Source organism: Lissotriton helveticus, chromosome 5_1, assembly GCF_964261635.1.
Source record: "Lissotriton helveticus chromosome 5_1, aLisHel1.1, whole genome shotgun sequence".
Lineage (NCBI taxonomy): Eukaryota > Metazoa > Chordata > Amphibia > Caudata > Salamandridae > Lissotriton > Lissotriton helveticus.
Genome location: NC_136065.1, coordinates 388,044,181 through 388,065,853, shown reverse-complemented (window position 1 = coordinate 388,065,853; position 21,673 = coordinate 388,044,181). Strand labels below are relative to the sequence as shown.

At 46.8% G+C, this 21,673-nt stretch overlaps 1 protein-coding gene across 1 annotated transcript in view; it reads right to left on the bottom strand.

Moving 5' to 3' along the window:
• HP1BP3 (heterochromatin protein 1 binding protein 3) overlaps window positions 1-21,673 on the bottom strand; it is a 704,364-nt gene that overhangs the window by 25,303 nt on the left and 657,388 nt on the right. The window contains exon 11 of the mRNA XM_078642573.1: window positions 17,280-17,417. Coding sequence (XP_078498699.1) covers window positions 17,280-17,417 — 138 coding nt within the window. The remainder of the gene's footprint in view (window positions 1-17,279; window positions 17,418-21,673) is intronic.

Here is a 21,673-nt window from a genome sequence, read left to right as displayed (position 1 = left end):
TAGGGCAGGACTTAGTCGCGTGCCAGCCCCTTTTTACAGGATAAAGGTAGGAACTGGCCCCCTTCCAAATCAGATCATCTTTGAATCCTGAAACTACTTTCCACGAAAGGAACTCAAGACTTCTTCCTAAGATTTCTCCCTTGTGACTAAGGAGTAGTCACCCTGCATCCGCAGGCACCATCTTAAGAACACTGCGGTCTGCTGCAAGTCTCTCCTCCGGATCAAGACTGCCCAGCTCGACGAGAACCGGCTTCCCTGGCACCTCTGACCTCTACCTACATCATCAGTCACGCTGAGATTCGTGGGTGTGACGAGACCTCGAGGGACCGGCCATCTTCAAGACTGCACGACTTCTGCACAGCAAGCCCGCCGAGTAATTTCCTGGTGAGTGCTTTGGGGTCCGAGAAGCCCCGACCCTGAGCAGCTCCAGCACCGAAGAGTAGCCCCCCAGCATCTCCACGATCGGCGTGGGGCCCTTCTGCTTTTTGCTGCTCACCGCGCTGTTTGGCTACTAGCCCGCTGGCTTGTGGCCCCCTGAACGACGCCCGACGACATCACTGCTGCTAGTCTGGTTGCTCCAGACTGGCCCTTGCTCCCTTCCAGAAGAGGAGCACTCCGGACCCTCCTGGTCCACTCAAGACGCCATTTTTAGTCCACCGCGTGGGCTTGAATTAGCCAAGGCTTGTTGCCCAATCCTGGGTAACTTCGACGCCGACAGCTTCCTCCATCGTGGGACAGCTCGCCTCTCCATCCTGGTCGCCGACAACGCCTCCTGGTCCGTGAGATCTGCAGAGCCAGCGTCGCCCACTCACCTAGTCGAGGTGACTTCGCCCGGTGCCATCCTGGTGCCCACTTAATCACTGGCTAGTGATTCAAGAACTTGGTCCCCTCTGCTTTCAGGTTTTCTTCTTCCTTGATCCAGGCTTGGATCCATCGAACTTTTCTACACTGGTCGCCTGCCAGCAACTTCCTTCTTCCAGGCTCCTGGTCCGGCAACGAGATTCCCGACGTCTTTTCAGACCTATGCAGCTGCAGCCCCTGGGCTAGGTAACTTCGGCACTTCGGTGTCCCAGCATAGCCTCACTATCCTAGGGTCAGGATCCACTGTCGTTTTCTTCCTACCAGGTCGGGTTCGCCCGTGAACACTAACTTTGCCTTTACTAGCTTCCATAGACTTTGTCCCGCATCCCGCGTGAGAGTGCACACTCTGCACCCGAGTCCCCTAGGTCTCCTAGAAGTAATCTAACGATTCTATAGTCAAGTCCTAGCGATTCCAAAGCCTATTAGTACTGTACTTACCTGCTAGTAATTTCGCATTCCACTTTTAAAGTATATGGTTTTTCGTGCCCCTCGGGCATTTGTGTATAACGTGCTAACTTAAGTATTTTCGTAAGAGTTTTGTTGTGTGCCTAGCACCCTGTCCTCATAAAGAGTACAGGGCTGTTGTGATTCTAATAAATACACTGTTTATTTTCATAACACTTGTGTGGTGTCCTTTCACTGGGTGTTCAAGGGGTAATGTGATGGTAAAACAGCTGGCTTAACACGCCCTCTAGAGTCTTAGCCTTAGACTGCTCGTATCCATGCTACTAGGATAGCTGGTCTATAAGGTTGACTTACAACCAATCATCAATAAGGGTTGTTTGGACTGATATATAGTGATCACTAGAATAGTGAACACTGCACATCAGGCCAACTTCTCACACCCTGGGAACTGTATTTACTCCAAATGGGAGTACTTTGAACTGATAGTGTTTGCCTGCTATCGCAAATCTGAGATATGTGTGATGTGCTCGATGAATTGGGATGTGAAAATATGCATTGTTTATGTCTAGCATAGACATGGTGCTAAAGGAGAAAACCCCAAAGTTATGCTGTGGGGAGGGGTGTTGACCCTGGCACTGAGCTAGAGGTGGGGATGGGCATTCAAGCTCAAGCCAATGTTACCGGCAGCACTAGCAGGAACAGGGCAAAAAGGGCTGCAGGGTACAGTGTCAGAAGTGCTCCAAAGGTGTATCCCATGGAGCCAGAAGGCGTTCCAGAGGGGACCATACCTCAGCAAAAACCATCAAAAGGAAAATGCTACTTACCAGTATGCATCTGTTCTTTGCATGAAGAGCTGTAAATTTATATACTTGTGCATAGATTGCAATCTGGTGTTGGGCTCGGATGTTTGCACTTTGTTTTTGTCTTGGAACAAGTCTTTGTAATCATGAGGTAAGTGACTCCTCCTTAGGACGATAGTGCGCATGGGCATCAACTCCATCTGCAGATTGTTTTGCCATGGAGGGTTATGATGGAGTTAGTAAGAAATAGAAAGATGTCCATGCGTAATGTATCTAAGTAAGATAGTACTGGAACAGACAAAGGTACCCGGGGAGGCGGGTGGGTATACGAATCTGCAGCTCTACATGCGAAGAACAGATGCCTACTGGTAAGTAGCATTTTCAGGTCGAGGCATATGAGCTGTAGATCGTATACTTGTGCATGGACTATACAGCAGTTACCTCCTTAGCGGTCGCTACCTGTATCTGTTGCAGTGATTTGAAAAAGTGTTCTTTTTTGTTAGTGTAAGAGATAACATATAATGTTTTGAATAGAAGCATCCAGTGGATTGATTTTGTTAGTTGTACAGTAAATTACAAATTGTTGACACTTTGTGGCGTAACATGCTCTGGTGATAGGACGTGTAGCCTCTTTAATGATGTTCATGCTGTCTGGTGGGAGATTTAAGTAACCAAACTCTAAGACTTAGATCGCAAGGTTGAGTTGATTGGGGTCTGGATGTCTTATTTCTCCATGGTTCTGGGTAAGGAGCTTGGGTGAGAGGCGCAGTTTTTGATGAGAAACTGATAGTTCCAAGAGGGTTGTGAACCATGGTTGCCGGGCCCATGTTGGAGCGACTAGGATCATTGTGAGGGAATGTGGTTTGAGCTTCCGAACCACTAATGGAATTAGTGGGAGAGGCGGAAAAGCATAAGCAAATTTGCCTGACCAATTCATCCATAGCGCATTGCCTTTGGAGAATGGGTGTGGATACCTGGACGCGAAGCTTGGGCATTTTGTGTTTTGAAGTGTGGCGAACAGATCTATTTGTGGCTGGCCCCACATGTGAAAAAATGGAAGAAGAACTCGAGGACGAAGTTCCCATTTGTGAATCTGCTGTGTTTGACGACTGAGCAGATCTGCAATCTGATTGTGTACTCCTGGGAGGTGTTCTGCAGGGAGATATAGGATTTGCGGAATGGTCCAACTCCATATGCTTTGAGCTAGGTGTGAAAGCTGTAGAGAGTGTGTTCGTCCTTGTTTCTGTATGTGGTACATTGCTGTCATGTTGTCTGTATGGACCAGGCCAGCTTTGCCTATGTGACGGAGATGAAAGGATTTTAACACTAGAAGAATTGCCAACAATTCCAGGTCACTTATGTGGAGTTGTTTTTGCTGAGGGGTCCACATGCCCTGAATGGTGTGGTTTCGAAGATGAGCTCTCCAGCGGGTGAGCGATGCGTCTGTTATCACCATCTGTGGAACCTAGTCGAGGAACAGCCGCCCTTTGGAAAGGTTTTGTGTGTTCCACCACTGCAGAGAGCAAAGGGTGTGGCTGTCCACCAACAGCAGATCTGTTAGCTGACCGTGAGCCTGGTTCCACCGACCACTTATGTGGAGTTGTTTTTGCTGAGGGGTCCACATGCCCTGAATGGTGTGGTTTCGAAGATGAGCTGACCGTGAGCCTGGTTCCACCGACGTGCCAAACACTCCTGTAGGGGACGCATCTTGAGTCTTGTATATATCAACAGCATGAACACTCAAGCTGGTAAACGAGTGTTGAGGCTGAAATTTGAATATTAGAGAGGGTTGGGGTATGCTAAAGCTTTTGAAGTGTTTATTGTAGCCCCTGGATATTGTTGTGTGTTGGACGGTTGGAGGTGGAATTTGGTGAGATTCACCGTGAAGCCAAAGTTGTGAAGCAGCTGGATTGTTTTGTGTGTATGTCGCACGCAGCTGTTGTGTGATTTGGCTTTTATGAGTCAGTCGTCCAGATAAGACAACATGTGAATGTGTTGTCTTTGTAAGTGACCTGCACTACTGCGAGGCACTTGGTGAAGAATCTGGGTGCAGTAGTCACTCCGAACGGAAGACTTTGAATTGATAGTGTTGGCCGTCCACCACAAACCTAAAATATTTTCTGTGAGCGGGGTGAATGGGAATATAAAAGTAGGAATCCTTTAAATCTAGAGTGGAGAGAAAGGCGCCTTGCTGAAGCAGTGGGAGCACCTGTTGGAGTGTGTGGAAGTGGTCTGACTGAATGTAGAGATTTAAAGGTCTGAGGTCCAGGATTGGCCTCAGAGAGCCGCCCTTTTTTGGAATTAGAAAGTAGAGTGGGTAAACTCCTGTTCCTTGGCGATGTAAGGGAGCTGGTTCTATTGCATGTTTTTAGTAATAGAGGAGAACCTCTTGTTTCAGGAGAGTCAGGTGTTCCGGGGACACTGGACGTTATCTGGGAGGGATATTTGGGGGAGTTGAAGTAAGTTCCAGGCAATAACCATACTGGATAATTTGTCTTACCCACTTGTCTGTGGTGATGGAATTCCAGACAGGAGGGAACTGTGAGAGGTGTCCTCCGACAGGAATGGGATGGTCGGGGGGAAGTGAAGGGAAGTCACTGCTTGGCAGTAGGAAAGTTGTGGGTATTGTTACCGTGACCTCTTCCTTTACCATTGTTGCCTCTGTACCCTCCACTAAAGTATCCTCTGGAGGAATTGTTTTGATTGGGGCTCTTATAGAAAGAAGAGGGATGCTCCGAGCTCATGATTTTGGAGCCGGCCCTGTAAAAGGAGTGACAAAATGAACCCCTAGGGGATTGCAAGGGCCCCATGGACTTGGCAGTCTCCGTATCCTTTTTCATCTTTTCTAAAGATGCATCAACTGTGGGCCCAAAAGGATGTTCTTGGTCAAAGGGCTAGTTAGGAATAGCGGACTGCACTTTCATGTTTGAATCCTGAGATTCTGAGCCAAGCGTGCCTGCGTAGCAAAACGCTGCTATTAATAGCACGAGAGGCAGTATCCGCTGCATCAAGAGCACATTTGATTGATGTATTTGTTATTAATTTTCCCTCCTCTATAAAGTCATTGGCTTTGTCTTTAAATTGGTCAGGAAGATGTTGCATTTGCTTTTCAAGCTCATCGTAGTGAGCTCTGTCATATCTGGCCAACAAAGCTTGGGCATTGGCAATCCGCCAATGATTTGCAGCCTGTGACACAATACATTTTCCAGATGTGTCTGAGTTTGGATTACTTATCAGGAGGAGGGGTGTTGCATGTGCTTTGTGAGTTTGCTCTCTTGCGTACATTAGACACTACGAGAGAAGCCAAAGGGACCTGACCTTTAATGTACACTGGGTCATTGGGAGCTGCCTTATATTTTTTGTCTACCCTGTTGTTAAGAATCCTGGTTCTGACTGTGTCCTTAAAAACTTCTGGTGCATGTTTTAACATGCCTTTTAACATTGGCAGGGTATGTGTGGATTTTTGTGCGGGAGTAAATGTTCCCAGTAAAAAATCTTCCTCTAAAGGGTCAAAGTGTAGCTGTACTCCGTGGTTCTGAGCAGCTCTGTTAATGAGTTGCGCAAACCCAATATTGTCATATTTTTTTTTTTGTAGAGTTTTATATAGCGCGAACTAGACCCGAACCGTATCAGGTATCAGAGCGCTTTACATATTTTCCAGTTACGTTACATGAGGAAACACTCTCATTTTAGGCTCGGGGGGGATTAAGTGATTTGCCCATCTTTTGATTGATGATTTGTAATCATCTCAAGGGTCTGGCTTTTGTGGAATGGTATGTGCGTCATCTTTTCGGGATCTCCATCCCCACCCTTATAACTGTAATCCTCTTCATCATCTTGGGTCGAGGTGAAAATGTATGTTGTGGGTAGTGTGCTGGAGAAATTAGCAGATTTGGATCAGCTGGAGGAGGAGAGAGAGGTGGAGTAGTATTCGTTTCATGGGTATTTCAGGTTCTTCTTAAGTGTCCAATTTTCTATTTTTTTAGGAGGTTTGGCGACAACTTTGACAGTCTCTGGGTCAATGTATAGAACCTTTTGTTTAGGATCCGAAAATTGTGTTGTAAGCTGTTGAGCGGGTACAATGTCCCTTGTCGGTGCCGAAGACTTAGGGTCAGAATGTTGTATAGCCCATGTCTTTGAAGCCTTCTGTGGGTCTTGGACTCCCTAGCTTTTAATATAGGAGATTGTGGCTCCAAGAGTTTTTTCGGCTCCGAAGGTTTTTTCGGCTCCCAAGACTTTTTCGGCTCCTTAGATTTTTTCGGTTCCGGATGCTGGTCTTTTGTTTCTTTCAAAGCCGAGAGTTTCCGCGTCGAGGTTGTTTTCGGTGCAGGCGAAGAAGGGCGTGGCACCTCCTTGGTTTTAGACTTTGGGGCCAAAGGTGATTTATCGGCACCGGAATGGGGTTGGCTCGAACCCAGGCTGGAAGGCTTATGTTTGTTTCATTGCTGGGCCCGAGGGCGGGGCGTGTGTTGCCGGTGTTGAACTGAGCCTGAGGGCGAAGGTGTTACCAGATCCTTAGGTTTGGTTGGGAGAGGGGTTTCAGTACTCGCGGACCGCTGAGCCGGGGTGAGTGCCTGGTCTTCCTCGTCGGCTTCGGAGATGGAGATCTCTCCATCATCTTGACGTTCCAGCTCGAGATTGGGATCTGCTCTGAAGATGTCCGGAAGCAAGCTGCTTCCGCAAGACATTTCGTGACGTCGAGCCAGACAGCCACAATGGTTTTATTTGACCTGAAAGATGAACAGGCCTCGCAGTTCTTGTCTTCGTGCTCCGGGGAGAGGCAGAGGTTGCAAACCTCGTGTAAGTCCTTGTGTGGGAACCTCGCACCACACCCGGGGCATTTTTTGAAAGGAGTCATTTCCATTGACTGCTGGCATGGTCAGCGCAGATAGGCCCAACGGCCCGCGCCGAAGAGCGAGGTTGAGGATTTTATATATGTTGAAGATACGCGTCGAAATGGAAACGCGATCGAGACAATACCATCGAGTGGAGAGGGATTGCACTTCGAAGGGGGTTCGAAAACAACACCTACCCGGAGCGCAGCAAATCACATCTGAAACCAATGGCGGAAAAAAACAATCTGCAGATGGAGTCGATGCCCATGCGTACTATCGTCCTAAAGAGGAGTCACCTACCTCGTGACTAGAAAGACTTCTTCCAAGACAAAAACAATGTGCAAACATCCACGCCCAACACCAGATGGCAATCTATGCACAAGTATACGATCCACAGCTCATTTGCCTCGAACATTAGGGTTAGGAACAGTACCAGATCAGTTTCGGGACTGTGGAATTCAGGGCAATTGTGACCAGGCTAGGGACCTTGGTGTTTACACCATACGTGGTAGTGGATCCAGAGTCTGTGCCGGGTCCAATGGATCTGCTGGCGTCGGGACCTCCATTGGAAGTTCCAAGATATCTGGGTATGAAGAGAAGTCCTGCGGAGCGGGAACGTTTCAGCAGCTTACGTTTTAGAGGATTGGAGTTGTGATATTGTAGGAGAGTAGGGTCTGCAGTCCTATGCTCACCCCAGATTTTTGCTTTGTGCTTCACTGGTTTACGACTTTCCCTGGCTGTGGGCCTGCTAATCAGACCCACAGCCGAGCTGTTCTCTCTCTAAACTGACATCCATGTACTTTAGGTGCATTTACCAATTGGTACTGGGCCACCTTATCAGTCCCTGTACAGTGTACCTTAGGTACCCAGGGCATAGGTGTACCCAGGGCCTACCAGGGGCTGAAGCATGTATTATGCCACCCCTGGCTGGCCATCTAAACAGACACAACTGGCTGCTAAGACAGCTGGGGCAAGGTGGTGTAATCACCCTTTGCTGTAGATATAGTATACCTATATCTAACCCCAAAATGGACACATACATTCCTATCAGTCACTCCTATGGCATGTCTTATCAATCCTGAAGGCAGAGTGCTTGGAATTATGGGAGGTGGTGCTCTGGCATGAGCTGAGCCCGTCTGCAGCTTGCGGAACCAAGTCCTAATAGCTGTTCCATGATACCGCAATACCATATACTCTTAAGTGCATTATCATCCTCGCGGTTGAATGCTAACTTTGGTATAGCATTATCAAAACATGTCGAGTAAGGTGTCATACGATTTGGAATACTACCGCCTCGCCAATTGTGGCGACGGGGGTAGCATTCCACCCTTCTAGAGGGACACGACATGTATGTAACTGTAAACCCCGGTAAAAGTTCATTCGAGCCTTGGCATCACAAAATGGATGCTGCCACCACAGACACAAGTCTGACCTCCTGCTGCTGGGAGTCCTTCCAGCGAGGGAGGCTTGGACAAAGGGTTTCCTGCCTTGGGAGGTGCTAGCACCACCCCAGACAGGATTTTGTGTATTGGGTAGCACCCCCCTTCCTGGTCCCACCCATAGGAGGGACCTAGTCATAGTACAGCCCCCTTTAGCAGGATAAAGGTAGGAGCTGGTCCCATTCCAAATTAGATTATCCTGAACAACTTTATAAGAAGAAACTCTGGACTTCGACGTTCTGCTCCACAGAAGACTGAAGAATCTCCCTTGTGGGCAAGGAGTGTCCACCCTGCAACTGCAGGCACCATCAATCGTCCAGCGGCTTTACTTTGTCGTCTTCCCTCGAGGATCCAGACTTCAGAGCCCGACGAGACCCGGATTCCCAGACCTCTCCGACCTCAACTCACATCTGCAGCACAGCTGAGACCCGTGGGTGCGACGAGACACGTGGGACCGGCTATCTTGAAAGAACCTGCACTTCGCTTTCAGCACGACTCCCGAGGTAAACTCGACCAAGTGCTTTGGGGATTGAGAAGCCCCAGCCCGGAGCAGCTCCTGCACCGAAGATCAGCCCTCCAGCATCCACGAGATCTGCGTGGGGCCCTTCTGCCTGTTTGCTGCTCGACGCGTTGTCTGGTCACTTGCCGGCTGGCTAGTGGCCTCCTAGACGACGAACCTTGAAATCTTCACTGCTGGTCTGGTTGCTCCAGACTGGCCCTTGCTCCCTTCCAAAAGAGGAGCACCCTGGACCCTCCTGGTCCACTCCAGACGCCGTTTCCACTCACCACGTGGGTTGCCTTTGCCAAGGCCTGTTGACTCCAAATCCGGATCCGACACCGCCGACAGCGAGAGCCTGCGTGGGACAGCTCGTGCCTCCATCCTGGTCCTCGAAGACACCTCCTGGTCCATGTGGCTGCAGAGACAAGCGTCCACTCTTCACCTGATCGCGACGACAGCATCTGGTTCCCTCCTGGTTCCATTCTGGTCACTCGCTAGTGATTTGAACACTGTCCCCTCTGCTTTCAGGTCCTCTTTTTCCCCGATCCACCCTTGGATCGCACCGGACATCTTCCACTTGGTCGCCTGCAGCATCTTTCTTCAAGGCTCCACTGACTTCGAAGCGGAAACCCGACACACTTTGACACCTATGCACCCACAGCCCGTGGGTGAGGTAACAAGAGCATTTCAGTGCTCAAGGGTAGATTGACTCTCCTAGTGTCCAGATTTCCAGTCGTTTTAGTCCTAGATAGTAAAGACTGTCCGTACTTACCTTTTTCGTAAACTGTACTGTCCATTGACTTTGTTCCGCATTTCGCGTGTGAGTTCACACTCTGCACACGCGTCCCGTGGGCCTCCTATTACTTACCTGAGGTTAGGATAGTGTAGTCCCAGCGAACCTACAGCCTCTGGACAGCTCCATTCCTTCTATCGATTTCCTTATACAATTTACTTAGTATATGGTTTGCTGTGCCCCTAGGGCACCATTGTAAATTTGTGCAACTTATCGTATTTTTCCCAAGAGATTGTCATGTGCTTAGCCCTCTGACCTCATAAAGAGTTCAGAGGTGTTTGTTATTAATAAATATACTGTTTATTTTCATAACAACCTGTGTGGTGTCCTTTCATCTGGTATTCAAGGGGTTATATTGTGGTAAAACAGCTGGCTTCACATGCCAAAAGAGTTTAGCCTAAGACTGCTTTGTCCATGCTACCATTAGGATAGCTGGTCTATAAGGTTGACTTACAACCAATCACCATAAGGGTTGTTTGGACTGATACAAGTTGATCACTAGAACTAGTGAGCATCATATATCAGGCCAACTTCTCACAGATATCACTTATGTTTTTGCTAGGACAACTTCAGTGAAAGCAGCAACTCCAGGGACCTCAATCAAGGTCTAGACTTGCTTTTAATCCAATGTTTGTCCAGTGCCTGGGTCATGAAAAGAAAACCAGTTACTTACCTGTAACTACGGTTATCCAGTATTGGTATCTTTCATAGATTCACATGCCTGAATCATTCCCCGTCGCCGAGGCGGGAGTCACACGGTAATAATACATACACAAGCAGTGCCTTAGAAATTTTTAGTAGTAGGTTGACAAGACTATAGGCCCCAAAAGGCCCAAAACTTAGCAGCCTATCTACCTCATTATATGAAAAGAACTGAAAGCAGTTTCAACCAATCAGCTGTCAGCACCCTCTAGAACCTTCCCAGCAGAGGCAGTTCTCCTCAGATTTTCCCAGCACAAGTGAGAAGTATGTATCCCTAATAAAGAACTGCTCTGCCGGGGAGGAGGGAGGGTGCATGTGAATCTATGAAAGATACCAATACTGGATAACCGTAGTTACAGGTAAGTAACTTGTTTTCTTATCCAGTATTGGGGTATCGTTCATAGATTCACATGCCTGAATCAGAATAGCAAGCAGTAAAACCATATCTGTCGTTTGCGGAAGGTGGGAAACAAAGCGTAATTCTACATATACCCCACTCAACCGGAAGGTTTATAGAGCACTGAAAATGTAAATATACATATATGCAGAAACCTTCTGAAAGAAAATAATTATATTCAGATAACATAGTTCATATTAAAGACAGCATTTGACAAGCAAAACATTACAGTATATCATGCATACTCTTATGTCATGAATATAATGTGAGAGACCTTTTAAAAGTCTAACCTTAATGAAATAGATGCTGCAGCACCGCTTGTCCCACTGCTGTATCATCCTGTGATGCCGACTACAAGCAGTACTGCTTTGTAAATGTATGGACACTCTTCCATGTAGCAGCTCGGCAAATGTCCTCCAGTGTGACCCCAGCAAATAAGGCTGTCGACGCAGACATCATCCTGGTGGAATGTGCTTTAACCTTTCTGACTAAAGGTCTGTTAGCTTTTTTGTGACAGAATTGTATTACTGAGGATAACCATCTGGCTATCGTTGCTTTCGTCACGGCTTGTCCCAGCGTGACCTGACCATAAGCAACAAATAACTGGTTAGATTTTCTTATGTCTTTTGTTTTTTGAAGATAGAACTTTAGACATCGTTTCACTTCAACAGAGTGCAGGGCCTTTTCTGCCGGTGTGACAGGATCCGGGAAAAAAGTCTTTAACTTTACCGGCTGGTTTATATGAAATTGAGATGGTACTTTAGAAATGAACTTTGGATTGGTTCTCAGGGTGACATAGTCCTTAGAGAAATGATGGAAAGGCTCTGAAATCGTGAAAGCTTGAATCTCACTAACTCTCCGGGCTGAAGTGAGAGCTAGTAAAATAGCCACTTTCCAGGTTAAAAACTTTAGTTCAGCTTTGTGAATAGGTTTGAAGGGCCTCCTCATTAACAGGGACAAAACGATATTGAGATCCCATTCAGGAGGTGGAGGTCGTATTGGAGGAAAAGCCCAAAACAATCCTTTGAGAAATTGCTTTATCAATGAGCATAGTGATTGCTTGTTTGAACTTTTTTTGAATCTGGATATAGCGGCCAGATGTACTTTGATAGAAGAGAATACTAGACCTGCTTTGGCTAGCGATAGCAAGTAAGAAAGGATATCCTCAGGGGGAGCCTGGAGCGGATAAATATAATTTGCTTCACACCAACAACAGAATCGTCTCCATTTAAAACGGTACGTTCTGCTAGTACTCTGAGCACAGGCTTGAGACAGAATTTCTCTACAGTCTGCAGGAATCGTGAGATCCTTAAACTCTAAGAAGTCAGGAGCCAGGCGTGCAAGAGAAGCGATTGTGGATCCGGGTGTAAAATCGGACCTCCTTCCCTTGTCAACATTGAAATTGTCGGTTTGAGACTAATTGGAGGCTGCTGAGATAGCAGGATCAGTTCTTGGAACCAGTACTGCCTTGGCCAGCGAGGAGCAATGAGGAGAAGAGTGCAATGTTCCCTCTTCATCTTTTGCTGTATCCTCAGTATTAAAGGAATTGGGGGAAAAGCGTATGCATAGATTCCGGACCATCTCATGGACAGGGCATTTCCTCTTGACCCCCGTTGAGGAAATCTGCTGGCGTAGTAAAGGCATTTGCTGTTCTGTTGCGTTGCACACAGATCTAGAGTTGGCGTGCCCCATCTCCGAAAGATCCTGTTCACCTGATCCTGTTTCAGTTCCCATTCGTGGCAACCTGCGAGAGATCTGCTGAGGTTGTCGACTAGAGAGTTTTGAACCCCTTTTACATGCTCCGCTCGGAGGGTTATGCCGTGTTGTATAACCCACTTCCACATCTCTTGAGCCTCCAGCGAGAGGGAGAGAGATCTCGTCCCCCCTTGCTTGTTGATGTAAAACATGCTGGTGGTATTGTCCGTACGCACCAGCACTGAGGAATTTGCAATTCTCTGCAGGAACGCCTGCAGAGACAGGAAAATGGCTCTTAACTCTAGACTGTTGTGTCTCTGCCGATATTGGTGAGATCATCACCCTTGAATTTGGAGGTCCTGGAGATGACCTCCCCATCCTTCCATAGATGCGTCCGTGATCAGGATGAACTCCGGAAGGGTTTGGAGAAATGTGAGGCCCGGAGACAGATTGTTTTCTTTTGACCACCATTGAAGAGCTTGCCTCATTCTGGATGTCACCTTTATGTGATCGTCGAAAGACCCTTCCATTTGTTGCCATTATCGGTGCAATTCTTCTTGCAGCGGCCTCATCCTGAGTCTTGCCAATGGGACTAGACTGATCGCTGAAGAGCACATCCCTAGAAGGGACGCATATGTTCGGACAGAAAGTGACTTTTTTGTTGAGATTAGTCTTGCTAGTTTTTGAAGTTTGTTCTGCCGTTCCTGAGACAATAACGCCTTGCACTGTTGGGTGTCCAGTGAAGCTCCCAGAAAGGTTAACACTTGAAGGGGTTACAGTTGTGATTTCTTTGCATTGAGAGTGAGCCCTAGGTTTGAGAATAGACGGAGGGAGCTTTTGACCGCTTGTCTTGTAGCCTGTTTTGATGGTCCTTTGAGCAGCCAGTCGTCGAGGTATGGGAAGACTTGTATTCCCTGCGACCTCAGTGCTGCAGAAACTGGGGCTAAACATTTTGGAAATATTCTTGGTGCCGATTTCAGCCAGAATGGGAGCACCTTGAATTTAAAGTGGACGCCAGCCACTGTGAACCGCAGGTATTTGCGATGTTTGGGGTGTATAGGGATATGGAAGCAAGCGTCTTCCAAGTCTAGAGAAGCCATAAAATCCCCTTCGTTGAGACAATTGAGCACATCTGCCAACGTCACCATGCGAAAACTCAAGAATTTGTTGAGTTTGCGGAAATCCACAATCGGGCGCCACTCTCCTGACTTCTTCTTTATGAGGAAGAAGCAAGAGTAGAATCCTTTTCGTGAGATGGGAACCTTCTCTATCGCATTCTTGCGAAACATGTTTAAGGCTTCTTTGAACAGTAAGTGAAGACGAGGGGGACCCTGGGGCGGGGTTGTAGGCGGTTTCTTTAAGAACTCCAGAGTGTGTCCTTTTTCCACTAGGTCGAGGACCCACTGATCTGATGTAATGTTCCGCCATTGTTGGTAAAAGGCGGATATCTTTGCGCCCACAGGGAAAGGAGGATGTTGGACTGGCGTCCGGCATAGCTCATTGACATTTGTTGGAATCTCGTCCCTGAATATTTGATCTTCGTCTTCCTCCCTGACGAGAGAAATTGCTGGAGGTAGATTGCCTGTATGAAGACTGGTAATACAGCGGTTTGTACTGAGATTGGTATTGCCTGTGCGGTTGGTTGTGGTAATTTCCCCTAGAAGAAAAACCACGACCCCTTGCTCCTCTAAAAGAGCCACTCATATTGCAGGGTACTAAGTGATTTTGCGGTGTCGGTATCCGTCTTGATGGTAAATAAGGCGTCATCTATGTGCTTACCGAAGAGTGAATCCCCGTCGTAAGCCATATCAAGGATCTTTGTTTGCACTTCCGGTCTGAAGGATGTTGCTCTGAGCCAGCCCTGTCGTCTGAGGACCGCAGCACCTGCTAACTGTCTAAAGTTAGTGTTTGCGATGTCTAGGGCACAGTCTATTATTTCTGATGCCGACCTCTCTCCTCCCAGCACTATTTTACCTGCTTCCTGTTGACGATCTTCCGGTATCAAATCTATGAATTCCGAAAGCTCCGACCACATCTGTCGGTCATAGCGGGCAAGGATTGCCAGGGAATTCGCTGCTTTATTGGAAGCTGCAGCATTGGTGGATAACTTTTTTCCTAAGAGGTCCAATTTCCTGCCCTCTTTGTCCGGTGGTGTTGAGATTTAAGTGGATGGATTTTTGGACCTCTGTTGGGAAGCTTGAGATATTACAGAGTCCGGACGTGGATGGCCCACCAGACAAGATGGAGTTTCTGGCGGTGCTCTATACTTTTTCTCAATACGAGGAAGGACTGCAGGGATAGAAGCGGGAGTCTTCATAATCTTAAGACCTTCCTTCGAAATGAAATCTATCATGGGTATAGCCCTGGTGATCTTCCTATACCCCTCTTTGAAGTCGAGTAAAAAGCAATCCGACTGCTCAATAGTAACTGGCAGTTCAAATCTTGTAGCAGCCCTTTGCATGATATTGTGAAACCGCCAATGTCCTCCGGTGGAGAATCCGAGGGTTGCGGCAAAGGAGGTGAAGGCATAGGGATTATGTATTCATCCCAAGGATCTGCAGGTGTGTTGTCATTAGGCAGCTTGCCTTCCTCTCTTCCATCTTCATCCGAAGAGGAAGTATCCTGATCCTCTTGTGGGGTCCACAGTGTGTCTTGGCGACACTGGAGCCTGCGGTGTTGGAGGCATGGGTACGTCTGCTGGTACCGAAGGCACAGCTGGTGTGGACGGTGTAGGCGGGAACCTTTAGCGATAGTCTGCCAACATGGCCTGTAAGTCCTGAACCAAAGAAGGAGGGAGATGACTTGTCTCCTCCGAACGTGGAGCTCTGTATGGTTGTCAATAGAAAGGTGTAGACAACTTCTCCTGATAGAAATGCTCCTGCATATCTTCTTCTTCATCCTCTTCCTGACATTTTATTCGTAATTCTGATGGATGGTGTGCAATTCCAAAGGTACCTTCTTCGTCTCCATCATCCTCATCCGATTCCTCCTCCTCTACATATGTTTCCAAAATGTGCGATGGTAGTAGCGGGGAAATATTAGAGTAGTCCTGCCTATGATAGGTCTTCAACTGAAAGTGAGTGTATGCCACAGGTGAGGCATGAGACACTTGCGGTAGAGTAGGCCAGGCTCTTGCAGGTGGCGTCTTGGTAATAATTGGACTCTATTGATTTAGGCGTCTTGATAAGATGCGCTGGAGGCGGCAGGCTCATTGACGGAATTGCCGTAGACGAGCTCGTCGTCGGCGGTGGTACTGTCGACGGGACCGCCGTCGACGGGGCTGTTGTCAATGGATTCTTCGTCGACGGGACTGTCGTCGCCGGGGCTCCTGTTTGATGATTCAGTCGTCGACGGGCTCTTCGTCGACGAGATCTTAGTCGTCGACGGGCCGTTCGTCGACGATGACTTCGACGGGGCTTTCGTCGACGATGGTACCGTCGTCGATGGGATAGTCGTTGACCATGATTTTGAGAAAATTGAAGAAATTTCCTTAGCCCCAGAAGATTTCTTTGAGGAAACCTTGGCTGACACAATAGGTGAGGTGATAGAAGAAGTAGACACCGTAGCAGAAGAGCTTGAGGTGGTAGAAGTCACAGATACTGAGTGAGAAGACACCAGAGAAACAGTTTTTGCGCCTGGGCTTTACTCAGTTTTAGTTGACGATCCTTAGGGCGGAGAAGATGGAGATCCAAGAGGAGGAGACGATGACCTCCTTGTGGGTTCTGAAGCTCTATGAGAGGATTTGTGAGGTATCTCTGGATCTGGAGGGTGCTGACAGCTGATTGGTTGGAACTGCTTTCAGTTCTTTTCATATAAAGAGGCAGATAGGCTAAGTTTTGGGCCTATTGGGGCCTATAGTCTTGTCAGCCTACTACAAAAAAAACTCTAAGGCACTGCTTTTGTATATATTATTACCGTGCAACTCCCGCCACGGTGACGGGGAATGATTCAGGCATGTGAATCTATGAAAGATACCCCAATACTGGATAAGCTAGACCTTCTGCTCCTTGATGGCTTTGGGGTGTATACTCCGGCAGGCACAACCTCAAGACAGATATTGTGCAGGCCTGTGATGAACATTTTTCCCTCACAGTCCCTGCAAGGTGTTAAACACTGCTGTTTTAGGGATGACATTGTGTATGGCTCTGGATTTGCGCAAATGACGCGGAAAAGAGGAGCTAAAGTCAGGGCACCAGAGGGGTGCCTTAACACCTTCGAGTCTCCTGACGATCTCAGTTAGAACGCTCATATGCTGGGCAAATTCCCCAGCTGTGCGAGCGTTCTAAAGAAACGGGTGTGGTCATGACGAGCTCAGCTCGTCATGAGCACACGACCACCGTGGCTCATGATGAGCTCAGCTCGTCATGAGCACGGGGGCGCTGTGCGCGCCCCCCAGCACAGCAGGGGAATTTGCCCAGCTGTGAAGGGGTTAAGGCTCCAGTGCTGTCACAATGGTGTTGCTTATGGTGCTAAAGGTGAGCCAGCATCCCCTAGCAGCGTGGCGACCTATTGAAAAGTAATGAAGTTCAGTCTGATGCCTGGGATACTCTAAAGATGAGGAATCTTCAGGTAAACGTATCGATCAGAAATAGCAGTTTTTATCGTACGAAATTGGAAGTTTACATTAGATTTGAGTATGCTAGCTCTGATGTACTTATTGGCCTCCCATATAAACTTCAGAAGAGTCAGATGTCCAGGTTAACAAACACAAAGAACTCAGATGTCTCATTCAGTAGAAAGCGAGGAAACCTGCGCGCAGGCTTTACAAATCAGAACCTCCTATCTCACATACGCAGTATGAGAAGACCTATCAATTGTCAAGTAAAATGCAATAATTAATCTGGATGTCTCACCTTTTCTTTGGAGGTGGCTCGTCATCCTCCGACTCCTCAGATAAAGACTCTTCTTCCTCAGAGGACTCATCTTCAGAACCTTCATCCTCCGATGACTCCTCTTCAGCACGACGTCTGTCTGGAAACAGAACATCTGGGCTGCAAAGGAAAAAGTCAAATAAAATACAACTTCAGGGCCAATGCAAAAGATACCTTAGGCAAATCCTAACTTTTCATAATATTACAATCTTTGGGTAAAACAGAAAGAAGTTTCTTTACTGTACGTATTGTTCAAAGAGCTTTGCAGCACATAGGTTGCTACTCTGAACTTTCTACCAGCCAAATCCATACCCCAAGCTGAAAAGAAGGGAAATGTTTTTGTATTTTGTAGGAAGCTGGCTCTGTATATAGCATACTAAAATGAGGTATAGTGTGCAGAGTCCAGTGGAACCCGAAAGGTAGGCAGCGGTACAAGTAGAAAGCACCTTACTCTCTATTTGTGGTAGTGTGGGCAAGCAGTAAGGCTTTATCAGAGGGTACTGTTAACCATTTATTGTACACACTCAATCAGCAAATGATGTCACACGCTCAAAGACTGAACTCAGACTAATTTTATTTGTATAAAAATAGTTATTTTATTTCTAGAACCAAGCCAAACCTGGCACAGGTAAGTGAAATAAATGTTTTGCAAAATATTATGCAGTGTTTACAAGTGAATACAAGTTCAAATGCAGTTGTTTGAGATACAGGTAAGTCAAGGTATTGAAATTATTGTACAGATTACTTTCTAGATGACTTTTTAAGTTACTTTTTCTACTCTGTGTGATATGCCTAGATATCACAGTGGGATATTCCTAGAGTTCAGCTAAGTGAAGTCAGTTTTGCACAACTGTTATTTTTCTTACTGACTTACACGAGGTTTCATACAAATCAACTCCACACTTCGAACATTTTTCAGAGAAAAGCAGCCAACGGCTTCCTATAGAGAGAAGGAAAATGCTACCTACCAGTATGCATCTGTTCTTGGCATGTAGAGCTGCAGTGTTACACACTGTGCATAGATGGCCACCTAGTGTTGGGCCCGGATGTTTGCAGTTTGTTTTGTTGTAGAAAAGTCTTTGGAAGTCACGGGATAGGTGACTCCTCCTTTGGATGATACTGCGCATGGGCATCGGCTCCATCCCCAGATTGTTTTTCGCCATTAGGGAAGTGATGGAGCTGTACAAGAGATAGTGATGTCCATGTGATTTGTATCTAATTAGATAATACTGGAACAGATAAAGGTAGCTGGGGAGGCGGGTGGGCGTGTGTAACTCTGAAGCTCTACATGCCAAGAACAGATGCATACTGGTAAGTAGCATTTTCCGTTCGAGGCAAATGAGCTGCAGATTACACACTGTGCATAGATTACATAGCAGTTCCCACACCTAGCGGCGACCACCAGTATCTGTTGCAGTAGTTTGAAACAGAGTTTTTAGAACAGCCTGGCCCACAGTGGCTTGTTGTTTAGTTTGCACATCTACACAGTAATGCTTTGTGAATGTGTGCGGTGTAGACCATGTGGCTGCTTTGCAGATATCATCTAGGGGAATGTTCCCTAAGAATGCCACTGAAGCCCCTATTTTCCTTGTAGAATGGGCTTTTGGAGGGATTGTTAATGCACGTTTGGCTTTTTCATAACATATTTGTATGCATTTAACAATCCACCTAGCGATCCCTGATTTTGATATGGGATTGCCTTTATGTGGCGGTGAGAAAGACAAAAAAAGTTTCTTTGTTTTACGAAAAGCTTGTGTCCTTTCGATGTAGTACAGTAATGCTCTTTTGACGTCTAAGGTGTGTAGAGCTCTTTCTGAGACTGTTTGAGGCTGCAAGAAAAATACGGGCAGCTCAACAGATTGGTTTAGATGGAATGGTGAAATGACTTTAGGAAGGAATTTTGGATTGGTACGAAGAACCACTTTGTTATGATGCATTTGCAGAAAATGTTCTTGAATGGTAAATGCTTGTAGTTCACTAACTCTTCTGAGAGAAGTAATTGCTACTAGGAAAGCTACTTTCCAGGTTAGGAATTGTAATTCATATTTGTGTAATGGTTCAAAGGGAGGTCCCATTAACCATGTGAGGACTACATTTAAATTCCACACTGGTGCAGGTGGTGTTCTGGGAGGAATTATTCTTTTGTGTCCTTCCATGAAAGCTTTAATAGCTGGTACTCTAAAAAGAGATAGATGTCTATTTTGTAAGTATGTCGCAATGGCTGCAAGGTGTAGCCTGATAGATGTATAGGCTAAATTACACTTTTGAAGGTGTAATAAATATCCGATGATGTGTTGAATAGACATGTCTAATGGATTAATTTGGTTGTTTTGGCAGTATAGGACAAACCTTTTCCACTTAGCAGCATAACATGCTCTAGTAGTGGGGCGACTAGCTTCTTTGATTACATTCATACATTCTGTGGGAAGGTTGAGGTAACCAAACTCTATGACCTCAGGAGCCAGATCGCTAGGGTTAGCTGAGCTGGGTCCGAGAGTCTGATCTCTCCATGGTTCTGCGTTAATAGGTGTGGAGATAAGTGTAGTTTTTGGTGAGGTACTACAGACATTTGCAACAGCGTGGTATACCACGGTTGTCTGGCCGAAGTTGGAGCGACTAGTATGAGCGTCAGGGAATGTTGCTGTAGTTTGCGTACCACTAACGGAAGTAGTGGGAGAGGAGGAAAAGCGTGCACATATAGTTCTGACCAGTTCATCCATATTGCATTGCCTTTGGACAATGGGTGTGGGTATCTGGCGGCAAAGTTTGGGCATTTTGCGTTTTCGTGGGTGGCAAAGAGGTCTATTTGAGGTTGTCCCCACATTTGAAAGAACGGATGAAGAACTTGTGAAGTTCCCACTCGTGTATCTGCTGTGTGTGTCGACTTAGCAGATCTGCCATAGTGTTTTGTACTCCTGGGATGTGTTGGGCTAAATTAGAAAGACCTTTTGTGGTATGGCCGATCTCCATATTTGCTGTACTAATTGAGAGAGCTGCAGAGAGTGTGTCCCTCCTTGTTTGTTTATGTAGTACATGGCTGTCATATTGTCTGTGTGGACTAAGACAGCTTTGCCTGACACTTGAGTTTGAAAAGCTTTTAGGGCTAGAAACGCAGCTAGCAACTCTAGGTGGTTGATTTGGAGTAGCTTTTAATGCGGCGTCCACCTGCCTTGCATGGTGTGATGCAGTAGGTGAGCTCCCCAGCCGAAGAGCGATGCGTCCGCTGTCATGACTATTTGAGGAACTGGCTCTAGAAACGGTCGCCCTTTGGAAAGGTTTTTGGTGTTCCACAATTGCAGAGAACAAGGAGTCCGACCGTCTACCAACACTAGGTCTTTTAATTGACCTTGAGCCTGGTTCCATTGGCGTGCTAGGCACTCTTGAAGTGGACGCATTTGCAATCTTGCGTGAGGTACTATAAATATGCAAGATGCCATCATTCCTATGAGTTGCATGAACACTTGAGCTGGTAGCGAGTATTGCAGTTTGAATTTTGTTAGGAGAGTTTGTACACTTGTTATCCTGGCTGGAGAGGGATAAGCTAGTGTTAGTTGGGTGTTTATTGTAGCGCAGAGATACTGTTGTATGTGCGAGGGTTGTAGATGCGACTTGGTGTAATTTACTGTGAATCCTAAGTCGTGAAGCAGTTGAATGGTAGCGTGCGTGTGTTTTACACACTGGCTGTATGAGTTGGCTTTTATGAGCCAGTCGTCCAGATACGGGAATACGTAAATATGTTGTCTTCTTAAGTGTGTAGCTACTACTGCTAGGCATTTGGTAAACACCCTTTGTGCTGTTGTGACTCCGAATGGAAGCACTTTGAATTGGTAGTGCTGCCCGTCTAGCACAAATCTACGATATTTTTCTGTGCGCTGTGTGGATGGGAATATGGAAGTAGGCGTCCTTGAGATCTAGAGTGACAAGGAAGTCGTTTAGTACTAGCAGTGGAAGGACTTGTTGGAGTGTGACCATATGGAAATGATCAGACTGTATGTAAATGTTTTGAGGCTGAGGTCTAGGATGGGTCTTAGAGATCCTTCCTTTTTTGGAATTGGGAAATACAGGGAGTATACCCCTTTGTTTTTCTGATGGTCTGGAACTATCTCTATTGCATTTTTTTGCATAAGAGACATTACCTCCTGTCTGAGCAATGTTAAATGTTCCTGCGACATTGGACGCTGCTTGGGTGGTATGCTTGGGGGGTAGATGTTAGTTCAATGACCTGATTGAATACTTTGAAGCACCCACCTGTCTGAAGTGATGTTTTCCCAGGCTGGCAGGTATTGTTGGAGTCTTCCCCCGACAGGAGTGGAATGGGACGGGGGAAGAGAGTCATTGGGCAGGGGTAGAGGTGGAGCGGGAGTTGTTATTCTTAC